Source organism: Gossypium hirsutum, chromosome D08 (genome assembly GCF_007990345.1).
Source record: "Gossypium hirsutum isolate 1008001.06 chromosome D08, Gossypium_hirsutum_v2.1, whole genome shotgun sequence".
Classification (NCBI taxonomy): Eukaryota; Viridiplantae; Streptophyta; class Magnoliopsida; order Malvales; family Malvaceae; genus Gossypium; species Gossypium hirsutum.
Window position 1 is genome coordinate 66201673 of NC_053444.1, and position 20122 is coordinate 66221794.

General features: G+C 29.9%; 3 protein-coding genes across 4 annotated transcripts; all 3 read left to right on the forward strand.

Moving 5' to 3' along the window:
- Window positions 1–790: 790 nt before the first annotated feature.
- On the forward strand, window positions 791–2556 carry LOC107909038 (cytochrome P450 89A2). Its single transcript, XM_016836401.2, has one exon. It carries the CDS (start codon window positions 802–804, stop codon window positions 2344–2346), a length of 1545 nt encoding a protein of 514 aa, XP_016691890.1. The 5' UTR covers window positions 791–801; the 3' UTR covers window positions 2347–2556.
- An 8134-nt stretch (window positions 2557–10690) lies between these two features.
- LOC107909039 (50S ribosomal protein L17, chloroplastic) lies at window positions 10691–12958 on the forward strand. The gene is made up of 2 exons (XM_016836403.2): window positions 10691–11181; window positions 12414–12958. Exons 1-2 carry the CDS (start codon window positions 10968–10970, stop codon window positions 12821–12823), a joined length of 624 nt encoding a protein of 207 aa, XP_016691892.1. The 5' UTR covers window positions 10691–10967; the 3' UTR covers window positions 12824–12958.
- A 1181-nt stretch (window positions 12959–14139) lies between these two features.
- Window positions 14140–19716, forward strand: LOC107909040 (uncharacterized). 2 transcript variants are annotated; one of them, XM_016836404.2, is made up of 5 exons: window positions 14140–14403; window positions 16001–16389; window positions 16512–16549; window positions 16657–16723; window positions 19126–19716. In XM_016836404.2, exons 2-5 carry the CDS (start codon window positions 16087–16089, stop codon window positions 19525–19527), a joined length of 810 nt encoding a protein of 269 aa, XP_016691893.1. In that variant the 5' UTR covers window positions 14140–14403; window positions 16001–16086; the 3' UTR covers window positions 19528–19716. The 2 variants fall into 2 exon arrangements, with proteins under 2 accessions (XP_016691893.1, XP_040954834.1); XM_041098900.1 differs by lacking the exon at window positions 14140–14403 and adding an exon at window positions 14512–14585.
- The last annotated feature ends 406 nt before the right edge of the window (window positions 19717–20122 follow it).

Here is a 20122-nt window from a genome sequence, read left to right on the forward strand (position 1 = left end):
TAAAGTGATGGGTTTTTTAATATTTTACAAATGAAAGTGTCACATTTATTAATATATATAAAATAGAATTTTAACTTCACAAATAGTATATGAAATAATTTTTCATATATATTTAATTATCAATGGATTTTAGAGTTAATTTTGGATAGATTCTAAAATTAAAGTAATTTTTTTGAGAGTTTTAAATTCATTATAAAGGTTTTTTAAGTTTTCATAACCATCCCAGAGTTTTTTTTTTTTAAATTTCTTCGATTTTATTCTTTCGCAATGAAATTTTCTTTTATAAATTTGAATTTTCCCATCTCTTAATTATTCCTTTTTATAAGGTTAAATGACAGAATTTTTGTAGAACAATTATGTATCTTAAACTGATTTAATTATAAATAAAATCATTTTTTAATATGATCTCTTTGTAAAATATTTAAAAGTATTAAATTTCTTAATTTATTTGTTAACTAGTTAATTTAATTAAAAGTCACATTAAATTTTTTTAATAAAAATAATAATATTTATATATATCTCATGTATTATAAAAAATAATAACATAATACCTCACCATTAAATTAAATAAAAAATATAAAAAATTTATAAATAGATACTAATAATTTTATTTAAATATAATTAAATAATAATTAATTATTAATTATATTTAAATAAAATTATTAATATTTATTTATCAATCCTCCGCTATTAATAAAAATAATAATAAAACAAAGAAAAAGACAGCCAAGACAGCCCTTTATAAACTGAAAACCCAAGTTTTTATTCTTCACATCATCTTTCCTCCCACGTACAGAAACAATGGGAACCTGGTTCCTTATCCTCCTCGCAGCCGCCATTGTTGCTCTGCTCAAACCTTTCATCAACCTCAATTCCCCTTCTAAAAAGCCTCCCAAAACTCTTCCTCCAGGCCCTTCCAGTTTCCCCATCATCGGCAACCTCATATGGCTCACCAAATCCTTCTTCGAAATCGAACCCATCCTCCGTACCCTCAGCTCTAAACTCGGCCCAATGGTCACTCTCCACATCGGTCCTCATCCCTCCATTTTTGTCTTCGACCGTACCCTTGCTCACCAAGCTCTTGTTCAAAACGGTTCCATCTTTTCAGACCGCCCCAAAGCCCCTCCCACCAACGAGTTCATGACTTGCCACCAACGTAACATCAGTTCCGGCACTTACGGCCCCACATGGCGGCTTTTGCGCCGGAACCTCATGTCGGAAATCCTCCATCCTTCGCGTATAAAATCCTATTCCCATGCACGTCAATGGGTTTTGGACATTCTTTTGAATAATTTAATGAAAAAGTCAAAAACCGGAGAACCAGTTGAGGTTTTGTCTCATTTCCGACATGCCATGTTTTGTTTACTGGTTTTGATGTGTTTCGGTGACAAGCTTAGCCAACAACAAATCGAAGAGATCGAATTTGTCACTCGAAAGATTCTTTTGAGTTCTGATCAGTTCAATATGCTTAATGTTTGTCCAAGTGTTACCAAGGTTTTGTTTCGACATCAATGGCGGAAGCTCTTCCAGTTACGTAAAGATCGAGAAAATGTACTGCTTCCATTGATAAGAGCAAGAAGAAAAGCTAAAGATGAATCGAAAAACAAGGAAACTGATGATTATGTGTTGGCTTACGTCGATACTTTATTGGACTTAGAGCTGCCATTGGAGAAAAGGAAGTTCAATGAAGAAGAAATCGTGACACTAACCTCTGAGTTTCTTAACGCCGGCACCGATACAACCACTACAGCTCTAGAATGGATAATGGCGAATTTGGTGAAATACCCTAAAATTCAAAACAAATTATGGCTCGAAATCAAAAGTGTAATGGGAGATAATGATGATGAAGAAATCAAAGAAGATGATTTGCAGAAGACACCGTATTTAAAAGCAGTGATATTGGAAGGGCTGAGACGTCACCCGCCAGGCCACTTCGTGTTACCTCATCGTACGACGGAAGACACCGTGTTGGGTGGTTTTTGGGTGCCGAAAAACGGAACGATCAATTTCATGGTGGCGGATATGGGGTGGGATCCGAAAGTTTGGGAAGATCCGATGGCGTTTAATCCCGAAAGGTTCTTGAAAACCAATGATTTTAATGGCGAAGTGTTTGATTTAACAGGGAGTAGAGAGATTAAAATGATGCCGTTTGGTGTGGGAAGAAGGATTTGTCCTGCACTTGGGTTAGCTCTTCTTCATTTGGAGTATTTTGTGGGGAACATGATATGGAAATATGAATGGAAAGCCATGGATGGAGATTCCATTAGCTTGGAAGAGAAGCAAGAGTTCACTGTTGTGATGAAAACGCCATTAAAGGCCCAGATTTCAGCTAGGAAGAAGATATAAGTTAGCAGACCTAACATTTCACTATGTTATAATCGTTTTAAAATATCTATATATTACCCAATACATATGTGTTTTGTTATACATACACACATATATATATATATTGTATTAAGTTGATTTAGATACATATAACCTTTTAACCTTTACTATCATGTTGTATTGTATGCACTATTAGTTTGTCATAATCATCTTTATATAAGGATTATTACTTGATGGCATTGTTATATGCATGCATGTGATTATTATTTTAGGGTTTTATCTTTTTAAAAGCTTATCAGCATAATTAAAATTATAAATTCTATTACAATTATATCAAAATTCACTACCGGTAATAGTGAATAACTCTCTCGTCGCAAGTACCCTTTGAAAAGATAAACAACTGGTCATGAAATGTGTTCCATTTCCGTAAGTAAAGATCGAACACTCGATCACGTGAAACATTTTTTCTCGCTATTAAACCAATAATATTTAATAGATGCAATTTTTTTTTGAAAGCAATAATATTTATCTATATTATTATTTAAGCCCCTATTTGAGTTTGTGTCACAAATCAAACAGGCACCAACTCCTCGGTTAGAAAAAATTATGAAAATACCCTTTCATAATTAGAATAAGTTATATTATTTGATAGTACTTCAGTATTTTTATTAAAAAAAAATTACATGTGATTAGATTTGAAGTTGTGTTATTAGCATCAATAAAATATTAACTTTACCACTTACCCAAAAATTTTATTTTAATATAATATTTATATTTTAATTGTATTATGCATAATTTATTACCTTCATTAATTGTATATATTGATAATTAGTGCATTTAGTATTCTTAATATATATTTACGTATTTAAATTTCATTTTACTTACAATTTAATTTTTTAGTTTTTATTCTAATACCGTACATATTTAATATGTTATTATTAATTAATTTCAAATATTAGTTATTAAATATTATTTTTAAACTATTTTTTATATTTTAAATACATAATTCTCTCATGCATATATTCGATAAAATTTCTAATTTTAATAATTTCATTGTCATTTGTAAATTCAATACAATAATATCTAGATGGGATCTATATTATATTAAGTTATCCTTTATATATAATATTATTTTTTGCATTTTTTTCCGATAATATGTCGTCTTCCTTGTATAATCATCTATGTGTCATCGACTGCATTTCACTGTCACCATTTGCAAATAATTTTTCCCTAATAAAGCCAAAATAAAAATAATAATTAAATAAATATTGTTTGCCGGATTTATATGAGTCAATTTAAGATGACATTTTCAAGATGATTTAAAATTTAGTGTATAAAAATAAAAATAAAAATAAAAATTTTTAATTTTCTGAACATAAAATTTATTTGAATTCAAATATGATAAAGAAAAAAAAAAGTAGGAAAATTTATTGAATCATAATGATGTCAATTTTCGCATATGAATATATTTATTTCTTACATTTAAAGATTATCAAATCTAAATATTGTGTGTTGGCTTGATGGTTAATGTGTTCATCGCCCTATATGTGACCTGGATTTAAGTCGCACTAATCTCGTTACTGTTCTTCTCTTATAATTTAATAATAATAATAATAATAAACAAAACTATCTTTTGACATTGGACTTTTCTTCATGTTTACCTATGCATGTAGTGAGGGAGGTTCCAAGTTTGACATTTGCTTGCTCGTCATTTCCTACCTTGACTTTGTCTTACAAAGTTTTTTATTTTAGCCAATAAAACATGATTTTATGGTCGCTCCATCTGCTTTCTTCATATGCATTTATATATATACATATGTACCAACATTTAAGAAATTTTCAATGCCTATAAATTAAATAATAATAAAAAATCAGCACCCAATTGTTTCATTATAGATTTTTATTATATTTGTTTTTTTTATACAATATTTAGAAATATTTATAACCCCTCAACCTTTAAATAGGAGAATAATGCGCTACAGCGCATTCGAACTCACATCCTCCTGTATTAACAACTATGCCAATACTAATCGAGTTAAAACTCAATCGGCCATTCTTCTCACTTAAGCTAACATCATTCAAGTGCTCCTATGAATTAAGCTTACATCATTCAAAATTGAGTGTGAATTTTTTTTATGTATGAATATATGTTTAATATGGGTTTATCTAATCTATATTATTATTTAAGTTTTTTATTGAGTTGGTGTTAGGAGTCAACAGGTACCAACTCGGTTAAGAAAATTACGGAAAATTTTATCTTAAATAAAAATAAATTATATTATTCAAGGATATTTTAATATTGTTTAAAAAAGTCAATAAAAAATTGCATATAGTTAAATTTGAACCTATACTATTTACATTAATAGAACATTAACTTTATCATTAAAACCAAAGCTTTATTTTAATATAATATTTACATTTTAATTATATTATGTATTTTTATCACCTTCATCAATTGTATATATTGATAATAATATTGACGACAATACCATGATAAACCATACATTTCATTATTTATTAATTAGTTTCAAATCATACGTTTCATTATTTATTGTATGTTATTTTAAAACTGATATCTGTGTTTTAAATATGTAGTTTTCCCATGCATATACGTATTACTTTTAATGGGTTTTTTCTTTGACCAACAAGCTCTTGCCATGTGGCTTTTTCCCCACAATTATAACACTTTCCTTCAATTTTTTTTGTTGTTGACGTGGTTATTCGAACCTTCCCCTTCACGAATTCTCCTTTCGCCTTAATGACCTTTAGATTTGTCATCATTTTTCTTGGACTCGCCATTGTCATATTGCTTGAATCTCCTTTCGCCTCTACTGGCATATAGAGTGCCTCTTTTTCTTTAGTGAGACTCCTCCCATTTGTTTAGTTAATGCTTCTTGACAAACTAGCAAATTTTCAAATTTGACAAGTGATGGTTGATTTTGCCATCCTTGTATAGTAGAAACAAAACTCCTATATTCTAGCTTCAACACATGGATGATGATTCGTTTCATCCTAGTATCATTGATAGGAGCTTTAGGATCCAACTCAAAATTCTCTCAACATAACATTTTTGCTTTGTGGAAATATTGTGTTATTAACATATTTTCTTGTGTCACTACCAACAATTCAGCTTCTAGAAGTTGGAGCTTCATATCATTCTTTTTAGAAAACAACTTGGAGAGCGTATCCCAAGCTTGTTCTAGATTTTGACATCACAAATATATTCTAACACATCCTCCTCGACGGTTGTCTTTAAGATGAACATTGCCTTACTAACTTTTATTTTTCATTTTCTTAGAGTGTCACTTGCATCCTTGACTTCCGGTTGCGTCACTTCATTACCACAGACAACCTCCCAAAAGTCTTGTCCTTGCATATAAGAGACATTATGCAAGTTGACCATGTATTATAGTTGTTATTAAGCTTCTTCATTCTGCCGACAACTTACATGTTTGTTATCATATAGACAAATGATTATCACAATTGAATACCTAAATAGTGGAAGTAGTTTGTGAATAATACACCAAGTCTTTCCTTAATCAGAATTTTTCCTAAACATATGCAATTTCACACCACCACACTTCCCTCCAACAACTAGACTCGAAATTTGGAATTTTCATTTCAAATAAATTTTATGGTACACATTCGAATATGCATATAAAAGTTAGATTATTTTTAAAATATATAAACTAAAATCGATGAAGTCATTGATATAATCATAAATCATTTAAGTTGACCTCAAATCTTCAATTAATATTTAAATTATGAAAAAAATGTTATACTATTGAATTTGGATAACTTAGGGCCGCAAAGAATGGACAGTTTGATAATAGCTAAATAAATGCTAACATTGAAAAACATTTGGCATTGACTTTCTGATTTTGAAAAATATTCATTTTGGTACAATGATTTTAAAAAATAAATTCAACATAAAAAAATGGCATTGACTTTCTGTTTTTGAAAAATATTCAAGGTTGATTATAATATAGGTACATAATTAAATTGGTGAAAATTTCAGTAAATTCCATGAATCAAAATGGTTGAATCTATCAGTTGCATTAAAAGGAAATAAAATATTAAATAAATATTAAACTCGGTAGATAATTAATAAAAATATGTTTAATTAAATGCTAGTCTTTGATCTAGAGTCAAAATCAAAAGGTTAAAACTTTTAAAAATCATAAAATAAAAATGTCATAGTTGAATTTGCTAATGCATAAAGTGAGGGGCGTTCAAAGTTTGACATTTGCTTGCTCTCTATTTCCCATGCAGCTTTATGATTTTTTATTTTTCAACTATGACCCCATAAAAAGAAACATGGTCAAATCAAATTTCCAATAGTTGTACTCAATTGTAATAAATTTAAATGTTCCATACATTAATAATGAAATAAGACTATTTATTTATTCCGTAATAGTGCCTTATATGGAGTAAAACAATTTAATTTGGTGATTAGGGTCCTTTTGTATGGGCAGTACGTTTATCTGCTGTCATGTAAAAATAACGATGACGGTTAGATTAAATCTTGTAGTGTGAAACAAAAAGAAAGTTAAATACACTGCATTGGAAGTAAGCGTTCATTCAAAAAAGCCCTTAATCTTATTGTATTAGCTAAATTTACTTGGACTACAACGATTATATATTAAGGATGTGTTTTACAATATTGCATGAATCTACTCGAGTGAGGTTGCAATAATCATTTCTTGCATAGAGTACTGCTTAATTAATCCAACAATTTCAACATTTATAGTGTCAAATATAAAAATTTTATATGTATATATGAAGTTACAATTACAAATACACTTGAATGTCGTAATCAATTCAACTAGTACAAAGCACGATTAAATGGATAACTATAATATATATGGACCTAGATAAGAATAAATATAGATAAAGTGCGAATATAGTAAAACTTAAATCAGAATATTTACAAATGGTCTACATAAGATTTATAGCTGCACTTTGAAATCTCTAAGCTTTTGAGATTTCCTGTATTTATATAATTAATTACTAGAATAAAAATATTAAAAGAACAAATAGCATTAAAAAAACATACACAAAATACTTCTAGTGGCTTTAGAATCAAGGAGAAGCCAAAAAAAAAAATTAGAAAGTTAAAATTTAATTATATATTTTTACGATAATAAGAATATAATTTATTTATTTTAATAGTTTATATATTTATAATTTTTAAAATATTAAACTAAATTTTTATATTTTTTAAGAAATCAAAATTTAATTTTATTATTATTAATTTAAAATTTTATAAATAATATAATATAATAAAAAATTTAAGGGTGTGGGCCCTACCAACCCCCGATTCCACCCCTGTTTAGAACATTCCATCGTAATCAGAATTTAGGTAAAAATAAAAGCATTATTGCGACTTGTTTAGAGAGTTGATATTTAGGACTCGGTCTAATAATCATAGCTGCCGCAATGGGTTAGATAAGGTAGATCGTACATTTTGTATAATATTTTATTCTACTTTTTAAATTTTAAATTCTGACCTATTAATAAATAATTTATCCCTATCTTGGTAAAAGACCAATGTTCTGGAAAAGGTGTTAGTTCTATAATAATTTCCACGGGTGGGTGGATTTTGTTTTTGAAAAGATGGAGCATTAAATAATATTATTTAAATTATTAAAAATATAAATATAAATAATAATAAACAATTATCTTGATCGGTTTAAAAAATTTTCAAAATTCATGTTTGTATACCATATATTATAAATATCTTAAAAAAGAATATGAAATTATAATTGTTGAACAATATAAAATCGATAATTGAGTGCCAATGAAGTGTGTTCTAAAATTATAAAAGTAACTATTTTGAAAATGTAATTTAATAGTAAAATTATTTGTGTTGTCGTTTTACTTACTAGGTTCATAAAGGTGTATTTAATGATGAGTGTATCAATCTTTAATGTATAAAAGTGAGGTAAATTATCAGGGGATATGTGATAAGTTAGAATCACTTTTTGTAAATATTGAAAGAGTGAGGTAAATTCTTATGTTTTGTTTGCTTACTATTTACAATTTGCCTTATCACTCCTTTCAAGCATTTAATTTGAATATAACTATTTACATGCAAATTTAAAATAATGATGATACATATTTTCATGTCTTATACGAAATAATCACACATTCATATTCAATATCAACGTTCTGAATTTAGTTGGATAAAATATATATTTATTAAAATTTTATATAAAAATTAAATAAAATTTTAATTGAAATAATGAAATTAAAAATTTTAAAACCCATGTTTTAGTTTCAAATTTTATTATATATTATATATTATTAAATTTATATAAAAATAAAAATATTTTATAGTGTAAAATATAACTTTTAATTCCAGTAATATTTAATTAACTCGTAATCCACAAATTAACATGAAGATGATAATTTAGCTTTCTAGATGACATTGATTAATCTAATAATAAGGAGTAGAAACTATAGACAGTTGATGGGACAGTGGGACACTAACCCAAAATAATAGTCAGCGGTTTGATTTTTTTCTTTTTTCTCTCCTGATCAAAATTCAAGTCAAATTAACTCGAATTCATGCATGTATCTATTTAGAAGATTTTGAGGGTGATTGGTAAATAGAATTTTAGGTTTTTTTTTAAGTTTATTTTTATATAAATGGAGTATTGAATAGTTAAATTCTTTAATTATTAATGTTTGGTGAATGGAAGTTTATAAAAATTTGATGAGTTAAAACTTCTAAAAATAAAAAAAAACGTATGGATGAATAATTTTTTTGACAGTTGATTGGGAATGAGATATGTGAAATGACATATTTGACCATGCTTGCTCGAAAATTACTCTTTTTGCCACATGCTCTCAAACCTAATATAGGTGCCAAGATACCGGTAGCCCCCATTCTAAAACGTATTCACTAATTAATTTATGTATTCTTATTTTTTTAAAAATTTATTTATGTAAAATGATTTTTTATGCAATTTAAAAAAAATTGCAAATAAGGAATTTAAGAAATTTGTTTATTTAAATTTTTAAAAATATTTACTAATTAAGTTCCATAATGTATGTTTTAATTCATTAATAATAGTGTTTTATTTCAATAATTTCACCCAATAAAAAACTAAAGTATTATAAAAGAAAAATATTTAACAATAAAATGTGTCATGCCTTTATTTGTCATTTGACACATATCAATTTTCAGTTATCAACTATCAAGACAATTACCAAACAGGGCCTTTATATTATACACGAGTTAGGGATTTAATTTTTGTATTTATTTTTTTATTTTAAAATTTTAATCTTAAACAAATTGTAGGTATTATATTTGTTAAGTTAAATTTTACTATTTAAGGTAGAGACATATCCACATTATATCATGTTTAAAGGGAATTGCCTATATAAAAGCTTACTTGTTGTCTTGAATGTTCGAATCCTAGCGAATTATTTAAGTGAATTCTATGAGTGAACAATCATAATAGTAATGGGAGTTCATGTCTTCAACTAATCTACTAATAAATACAAATTATAAACTTATTGAGTCGAGTGGTAAGAAGTTCGATATTCTTTAAATAAAATTTTAGTTTAAGTTCTGCAATAGAGAAAACAACATTGAGAAAGTTTCTCCAAATTCAAAAATCTAATTCGATTTAATTTTAAATTTAATCAAGATCAAATTTTATTAATATTTTTTTATTTTACACTAATTGTGAAATTAATTCTATATTTTAATTTGAATAAACATTTTTATTAATTAAAATAGGGTAAAAATTATTCAGAATTGAGCCTAAACTTTCATACCTAAATGATAATATTATTATTACTACGCCAAGAAATTATTAGCTTAATTTAAATAATTTTAATCATTTGAAAATATAAATATTGATATTCACCTTGATTTTCGAAAATAAATGGTTGATGGGGCATTTATCCCAAAATAAAGCCATCTCAGATGTTAAAATTGTCTTCCATTTTCCCTTCATCAGCAGGCAAATTATTTTCAATTTTGTGTATGCATTATACTAGTTTAATTTTATGCTATAATTGCTTGGATATATATTTGTATATATTCTATTTGTAATGGTAAATTTTTAAAAAAATGTATGATAAAAATTAAAAAATATATATTAATATTTTGTTTTTATTTTTGTATGGTATATATTTTATAATTAATTAAATAAAAATATTTTTATTAAATGAATTTGAAAGATTGAGCTTTAACTCGATTGATATGAACATTATTGTTAATGTAGAAATATATGGGTTCAAGTGTGCTGAAGCGCACTATTTTTCTATTTATGGGTTGAGAGGATCCACGGATAGTTCTAAACATTATGTTAAAAAATATATATAATCAGAATATATAATAAAATTGTTAAAAAAATCATTTTGCCGATGAAAAAATGCAAATTATGTTGGACATATTTTGGATTTGCTTTTGCTAATTTGAGCCCAAGGGGATGAAGTGGAGTATTTAGGAAGTCCAAGCCCAGCCTCAACATTTTCAATCTCTTTAAGATAAAAGCCCCCCAATTTATTTCACTCGGTTTTCGTTGTTCTTCAATTATCCATCCGGTCTTTTTTCTACAACAAATTCCTTATCCATTCTCAGTTTTCATCGATTCCCAAGCCTACCAAGAAAACCCAGACTCAAAATGGCAATGTCGATGGCAATTGCCACCGATTGTGGAAGTAGTAGGTGGAGTATGGCGTCTTTGAAATCTGCTCTGCCGCGGCTAACTTCCACAGCTTCTTCCATTAAGTTACCATGTCGCCGCCGTGCTCCTCCGCCTGTCAAATCGCCTCAGCTTGTTCGCTCTTTCACTGCTCTCTCCCCCGTTAACCCTCTCCATTCCCTCGGTTTCTCTGGTAATTTTGCTTACTGAATAATTGAAAGAATATGCTGAAAAATGTTGTGTTAATCTCTTAATCTTCTAAAAACTAAATGATTTGGTTGAAGATAACTGGTTTATCCATTTGTTTTTTATTCCATTTCTTGATGCAGAACAGAATTTAGGATTTTATGAGATTACTTTGCTGAATTTGCATGTGATTTTTTATGTTATTTCTAGTTTAAGGATTTGAGGGGTGTTTTCCCTTGTATTTTGCTTTACTGTTCTAGTTCTGGTTTCTTGTAGTTTTAGGACTATGAATCAATAATGAATTTACCATGAATTACTGAAATTTGGCGGTTAAAAGAACTATCCAATCCCTCTCAAATTCGTAATTGAGCAAATTGGTCCCTCTCCAAAAAAATCAGAGCAATTTAATCCGAGATAATTTCGAGTGAACAATTAAGGGCAATTAATCACGAGGTTAATATTTTCCATCAATGTACATTGTTTTGATTGGTATAATAACAAATTTAGATCTTAAAGTTTACACATTCTGTTAATTTGGTCCTAATTTAACAAATTTATCGTACAACATTTGTGTCAATGTTGAGGCTGAATTTGTTGAATTTTTTAGAATTAAGGCCAAAATAACAAAAATGTAAACAATGAAGGTTAAATTTGTTATTATACCGATCAAAATTATGTACAATTGACGCAACACATTAACGTTGTGATTAATTATCCTTGGTTGCTCACTTTTGAAGCTGACAGGAATTAAGTTGCTCCAATTTTTTTAAGAATGACTAATTTGCTCAATTTCGAAATTGATAGGGACGGGAGAGGTATTTTACCAAATTTGACTTATATATTGCTTTAAGTTTTACCATTTGATTGTTGAGATTTTGATATTAAGAGAACTAGTTGACTGAACCATAGGTAGAGTTTAAGTCTTTCATTGACATAAATTCTCGATTCGATACTTGAATAATCCTTTACCCCTTATTTTAGGTCACTTGGTTATGTATTATATTACTTGGGCCTAATCGAGAGTGTCGGATACCATAGGTATCCGATACAGAATATTCAATATTTTAAGAGCTTTGCCTTTGAGGGTTTTAGAAGCTCATATCTTTACATCTATACTTGAATATGCATCAGATACGAATATAGTACTTGAATGAAAAATGAGCATAGGAAAGTTCTAATAGATGGTTTTAGTATCTATATCTTTGTTTGTTATGTTACTAATCATACTAACATTGGCAGGCCTCACCAGCTTTGAGCAAAATTTCACCATAATTGATAACGGTGGCCGATTCTACGCAATGCGGCATGGCAGACGAGTGCCTAAGCTCAACAGGCCACCTGACCAGCGGCGTGCACTCCTGCGAGGCCTCACGACTCAGCTCCTTAAGTATGGTCGGATCAAAACCACTCGGGCTAGGGCAAGCGCTGTGAGGAAGTATGTAGACAAAATGATCACGTTGGCGAAAGATGGTTCGCTTCACAAACGAAGGCAAGCTCTTGGCTTCATTTATGAGAAACAGATCGTGCACGCGCTCTTTGCTGAGGTACCGGAGAGGTACGGTGAGAGAAATGGTGGATATACAAGAATTATTCGAACCTTGCCTAGGCGAGGAGACAATGCACCAATGGCTTACATTGAACTTGTATAGGTGAGGTTCCTTGCATGATTCTATGAACATTGTTGCCTGTTTTGATACTACATTAATGCTGCTGAACATAAGTTTGTCTTGTATGAATGCTAGATGGTGTTTTTGTTAAATTTCATACGAGTTTGATTTTTTTCATTGAATCATAGCTTAATGTATATTAGTATACACAAAAATGATAATATAAATACGATATGAATATAAAATGTGTCTAAATATTCGTATTCGTAAAATGAATTATTTACATATAAAATTATATATTATAATATGTTAAATACAAAACAAGTAATTCAAAACTTGAAATAAACAATTTTTTTCTCTTTTATTTTATAATCATGATCAATATCATTATATAAAAATTCGTGTAATATTTATTATTGTATAATATTCGTAACAAAAGTTTTTAAAATTTGCCTTATTTTCTAAATCAATAAAAAATCGTGATTGTTGAAATTGGACCGATCGTTTGAACTAAAAATTGATAGTTCAGCCAGAATCTAAAAAAAATTAGACGAAAATTGAATCGATACAAAATTATTTGAATTAAATTTAAATTAATTTAAATTTTAATTTGATTTTATAATTTATAAAGTGATTGTCTTTATTTCTATCATATTTCTTTGTATTTATTACTTTTTTTTCCTTTTTTATGATTTTTTCTAATTATTGAGTCATTAATAACTAAAATTTCAAAATTAATTTTCTTTATTAAATTCACTTTCTAGTAGTTGATTCTCGGTACATTTTGTGGTGCTTTACTATAGTTTTGCAAAATCCGACATTGAAAATTTTGGTGTTATAGTGAACTAACCATCTTTGCAATCCACTTGTCCGCGTATAACATATGTAAAACATCAAAATAAATGGCAAATTTTTAATGAATGGATTATTTTACTCGTTTAATGTACGAAAGCCAATATTCTGGATACAATACAAACATTGCTAGAATGCTTTTACCTGATTTACTAAAACCCCATTGCTCTGGTTAAAAATTGTCACTAGTGTGATTGAAACATCTCTGACTTGATCCAAACACACCTTTAATTTAATTAAGGTTAAATAAAATTTGATTTTAAATTAATCAAATTAAATTATTTAATTTTTAAAATCAACTTTAATAAAGAAATCATTTTCTTAAATTCGAATTGAATTGAATTTTTACATCAAAGAATATCTAAAAAATAAAATAAGCAAAATGACATTCTAGGTTTAAGGTATAATTTTTATTTTGGGTAAATTATAAAAATGGTCACTCATATTCGTTAAAATTCTTTTTTTTTAGCTACACGTTATATACTTGTAAATATATGATCTCCCACAATTAAAAGTTGTTATGGCCTTAACGAATAATTATAGTTAAAATATTTAATTTGATACTTTGACAATTTTTTTAACAATAATTATAAAAAAAATTCTTTAAAACTTCTGAAAATTCATTATTTATTTTTTAAAATTATAATTAAGTAAAAGAAAATTTAAAATTCATAATTTCTAAAATCCCTGTGCCAATTTCAGCCGCTCGTCTTCTCCGATACTCTTCCATTCCATTCTCTGCTGCTACGGTAACTGTCACTCCTAGCAAGGTATCTTTCCTTCTTGCTTAATTTTTTATTTCGTCTCTTTCAATAATTTTTTATTTCGTCTCTTTCAATTGATGTCATAATTGTATTGCTTTTTTGTTTATAAATTATAGTACCAAAGCTTATCTATTTTACGTACAATTGCCAAACTTCCTCTGTTCACCTTCTCTGATAAACCGCATCAAGTTAAAGCAGCTAATTTTAGCTTAATGTTTAAATGTTACCCTTTTTTTCTTTTATGTACACTTTGGGTTCTTTTTAATCTTTGCTTAATTCGAAATGGGTGTTTGACTTCCATAGCTGATAACTTCAAACATGCTATATTTAAGGACAGTTTTTTTTTTCATTTAATTGTTTGTTTTAGTTGATTTTATCTATGGGCTTTGTGAGATATAGCTTATTTTGTGCTATGAATTACATGTTTTAAGTTTTAACTAGTGGTCCGTTGCATTTGCTGGTAATACGCGTAGGATGTGTTAATGGCCAATCCTCTCCTTTTGTCATTTAATTACTAGTTTTTAATTAGCTTTGCTTTAGTTGTAATGTTGAGTTTATGAGATATTTTTAGCATCTCTTTAGTGCTTCAAATGTTTGCTAATAAGGTAGCACATTCTCATTCATATAGGGATCTTTGGAGCAGGCATAAGTGGAAAGTTTTGGTTGCTTTAGTTGTAATGTTGGGTTCATATATATGTCTGGCAAATTTCCTTAAAAGTTCACATAAAAGTGCTTTTAATAAAATTCATAATATAATTTCTTTTGTTGTAGTGGAGACATGAATCTTGTGTGTCTATTATTTCTCATGTGGGCATGTTCCTTCTCTTTGTTTTCACTTATGATTCTTGCTTGACCAGAGTCAACTGTGTCCTCCATTTCAGCTTCTGTTCTTTGTTCCAAATTAGAAGCCATTTCTCAGCTTCTTCACAAATGGAAGTTGTTTCTTGATGTTTTTCAACTCTGTTTATTTCTTTTGAGTTTGCTATCTGTTCTTTATTTCTCTTAAAGGTTGTGTCATTTGCTTGCTTTAGCTGTTCAAATGGTCTAGATTTCTACATTACTTTACTGCTGCTATTATTATTAGTATATTTTTCTCTGATTTCCAAAGATTTGATGCATTTTGTGCACTGTATGTATAGGCTTACGAATTTTCAATTATTAAGAACAATTGCTAGCTGCATTAAAGCGGCCAAAGTTAACTTATAGTTATTTGGCATAGAAACCAACAATTTTTTTCTTCTATGAACAAATGACAAAGTATAATGTTTGGGTTATGTCTATGTTTTCACTTTAGTTTTCTAACAGTAGCTTTTGATTTTTTACCATATAACTCGAAGAAATATATTCGACTTGGTTCGGAAAATTTTCAAATTGAGTACGATTGGTAAAATAGGACTTGTTAATTCGATTAAGGCGAACTCTTTTCGCTCGATTTGATTGAACCCGATCAAACACTAACCTCTAAATTTAATACCATTTCAGTGAGAGAGCATTTTGGCCTTAAATTCTAAGTGCACCGAAGGCCCTTTGATTTTCAAAGACTGAATTTTGTTTGAAAGAAAATATTTGGTAAAATTTTTATTATTAAATTTTTGTGCCTCAGTTACAGACAGCGAGAAAGAGTACAACAGAGCAGGGGCGAAGAAAGAGATTAAGATAACACTAACAGAGCGACAAGGAAAATAAAAAATGGTGTTGCACTGTGGCACATCGATACTGATTACCAAACCCTTGTTAACCTTCACTCATTGTCGCAAACCCAAACCTAAACACCAATTTTCACGAAAACCATCAAAATTCAGTTGCCTTGTAGCCAATATTGGGGTTTATGATATTGTTCAACTCGCCCATAACAAGGTGCTGGTGGCAGCTGCTGCATCAGCAGCAATTGGGCAGCTCTCAAAGCCGTTCACTTCTGTTCTTCTTTATGGAAAAGATTTTGATTTCAAAACTGCTTTTCAAGCTGGAGGCTTCCCTTCTACCCATTCCTCTGTAATGCCACTTTTGCCTTTCTTTCTCTTTGGTAACACTTCATTTCTTCAGTCACTTTGTTTTCGTAACCGTTTCAAGATTATGCCCTCATCTTTATCTTATCTTATCTTATTTACGGACAGTCTGTTGTGGCTGCTGCAACTAGTCTGGCTCTTGAAAGGTATTTGCTCTTGTCTAACCATTCAAACTTTCCTTGTATTTAGTTTTATGCCTCTAGAATTGGAATTCTTTTCAAACTCTTTATACCTATATTTATTTATATTTCAGGGGTTTCTCTGATTCAATTTTCGGGGTGACGCTGGTCTACGCAGGCCTTATCATGTATGACGCTCAGGTATGCAAATGCTCTATTGTGGTTTTTTCCTTGTTTGTATGAATGCTATCTGGGTCACCTGTTTTGCTTTGCAAAGTTTCAGTTCTGCCGCACTGGACTTTCATCTTATCCCTTTCAATGATGTTGTTTTTAGTGACGATTTGGTCTTGTATCATGTTGATTCTTGGCAATAGCAATATAATCCTCTTTCTTTATATATATGAAGCAAAGTTTTGCTACATTTCCGCACTATTCTCTATAGACAGAAACAAAAGCGTCAACCATTAGTTAAATTAATCCCCATTCTCTACTCAGTAGTTCTTGACTTGGAACATTCACAATAACTTTACAATAATACAATCTATTCCTTACCACTCATTTGATTAGCTTGAATAAGTCCTGAACTTGTCTTGGTGTACTTCTATGAAGTCTTCTGTTCCTTTCTCGACAAAGCACATAAACATAAGCATTCCATGTAAGTCGAATGAAGCTTGAATAGGTTTTCCTCTGATTTTCCAAAAATCCAAGTAATAGCATCCTGCCGTGTCTTTTGTACAAAATTCATATTGCAGGCCTGCAAGATGTTGTCCAAAAGCAGCCTAAAAAATATGATTTCTGGTCTCCAGCTCTACTCCATATAAGCTGCACTCTGGGGGAGTTTGATGACTGAACCTAGGAAATCTTCCTGCTTTTTATGGGAAATCTAGCCTGAAATGCTAACCAACAGATAAAGGAATGGCATGGTATACAAAAATTGCACTATATTAGTTTATGCCAGGGAACCTTTTCCTGTTTGTGTCTGCACAGTTCTTAAAATTCGCTTGCTTCGAAATTTGGTCCATCCCAATCCCATTGCCTAAGATCCCCTTGTTGCACCCCTAGTTGTGGAATCCAACTTCTAAGCTGACCAGTTTTTTCCACGCCCAGTTGTGCCAATGGAGTCACTGAGCTTGCATAACATTGCAACCATTTTAAGGCATATTGATTAACCCATGCAACCCATAATGAGTGAGTCAGCCTTCACTAATATCATCCACAGATTTCTCATCAAATGGCTTTATTTTAAGTCGCAAGATCTTTAATGCCAAGGCCTCTTTTGGATTTTTGGTGGCAAACCCCTTTCCAACTCACTCTAGCACCTTTAGTTGAGCCATCAATACCTTTCTAGAGGAATGAGTTGCATAACTAACGATCTTTCAGATTTCTACACCTAAAGTGTTGCAAACTAAAAATTACTGTTGAATAAGTTGTAACCTTTCATCAAAGGAAGGGCATTTAGCTGTCCAACTTCGAATTCTTTGAGTAATTTTCTCAATGAGAGGAGTGCAATCCGTATGTGTCAAATTTCTTGTTACCAATGGTACACTAAGGTACCCAATAGGAAGGGTTCCCATTTCCAGATCAGTTTGCTTCACAATCTTCTATAACTCATTCTGACATATTCTAACACTAAATAACTCACTCTTAGAGTTGTTCATTTGCAGTTCTGATATTTTATAAAAATATTCAAAATATTACTAATAGCAAGAACCGATTCGAACAATCCCTTTGTGAACACTAGCAAGTTATCTGCGAAACAGAGTATGGTGAGCTCCAATTTTTTACATTTTGGGTGATACACGGACACTCCACTTGCATCAACAGTCTTTATAAGCCTGAAAGCACATTCATCCCTATGATGAACAAGTATGGGGACAAAGGGTCCTCCTGCCTAACCCCTTTTGCTCCTAAAGTATCACCTTAACCACTGATCATTTTGGTTGAGAGGCACTTGTGATAACTACGTTATGCATTTGGAACTCAGGTTGCTAAAATCCTTGACATTGTTTCCAGTATGGGGATGCATTTGTGGCTAGTTACTTTTGCTTTAGTCCAACTGTACTATTGTAGCAATGCAAGATCCTTGCCGCTTGTATATTTGTAATATATTTGGTACATATAGTGTATATATGTTCAACATAAGCACACAAATATACATACATAATTTTCAATTATATATATGTATATATATTCAACTCGCACTGATAGGTCCTCTATGCAGCTTTTGTTTTACTATTCTATATTTTTACTTCCTGTTTGATTGACAGATTCTGCTTTATATTAGTTTAAGAGTTGTAGGAGGAGAAAAAGAATAGAATGCATATGAACTTAGTGAGTAGAAACCTCATAAGGTCTTGGTTTATTCATCATCTGTATTTATACTTCTTCTCAACATATACTTGATCAATGTTTCCAGAAGTGGGATCTTTGATTTGTTTAAAATACCATCATAACGCTGGTGATATACATGGGCATGGCTAGTTAAAGCTGTGTTATCTTCTTTGGTCTACGTGTATACAATATAACTTGGTTATCTGTTAGTAAAAAATATTAGCAGGACAGTTTGGTAGAATCTGAAGTAGTCATAGATGTCGGTTTTGTAGGGGGTGCGAAGAGAAGTAGGCAATCATGCAAGAGCACTAAATACAATGTTACCCAAGGTAGAGGTTAATTCAGTTGTCTATGAGGATCAAGATAACTTGATTGATTCCCGAGAAAAAAGTTCCGAGAGGCTTGGCCCTATATTATCCAAGAAATCAAGTTCTTCAACTTCAAAAAATGCGAATGTTCCAGTATTAATTGCTTCTGAGAAAGAAACAAGGCAAACTAAAGAGGCAGCAGCATCGTTTGAGTTTGCAGCAAATGATTATGAAGGTTTAGAAGGTGATGCCAATTATCGTCAAGTTCGACTGAAAGAATCGATCGGACACACAGAGGTTGAAGTCATAGCGGGGGCATTATTAGGTTTTGTGGTAAGCTTGGTAGTATATTCGATAATTACGTGACATTATACGTTTTATGTCATATATATATTGCACAATATTCTTTATTGAAAAGAAAAGGAATTCTTTTAGCAAAGTTGGGTGTTCCAAATTAGCAAAGAGGGAGACAGATAGGTTAGTCCGAAGTTATATTGTATACAAAACCCCCTTTGTATACTTTCTGAATTACACAATGCAGAAATCTTGTAGAAATCAGACTTTGCAAGCTCTAATATGTTATTCAGTATTTTGTGTAAAATCCCTATATATGTATGTATGTGTGTGTACATGTATATCCATTGAAGATTCGTTTGGGTCTTGGCCCTTGCTATTTCCGTTCAACCATTGTCTCTTCCAATTACGGGTCATCAAATTTCGGTTAAAACTGAATTAACCGATCGAACCAATCTAATTCGGTTAATCGGTCGGTTAACCGATCTAATTCGTTCGGAGGTCGATTAATGATTTTTTGAAAGTTCGGTTATCGATTAATTCGGTTTGAAATCAGGTAATTAATCGAATTTAATAATTAATAATACAAATTATAGTTAGTTTTAATTTGGTTAATTCAAATAATTTAGTTAAATAAATATTATCAATTTATTTATTTTTATATGTT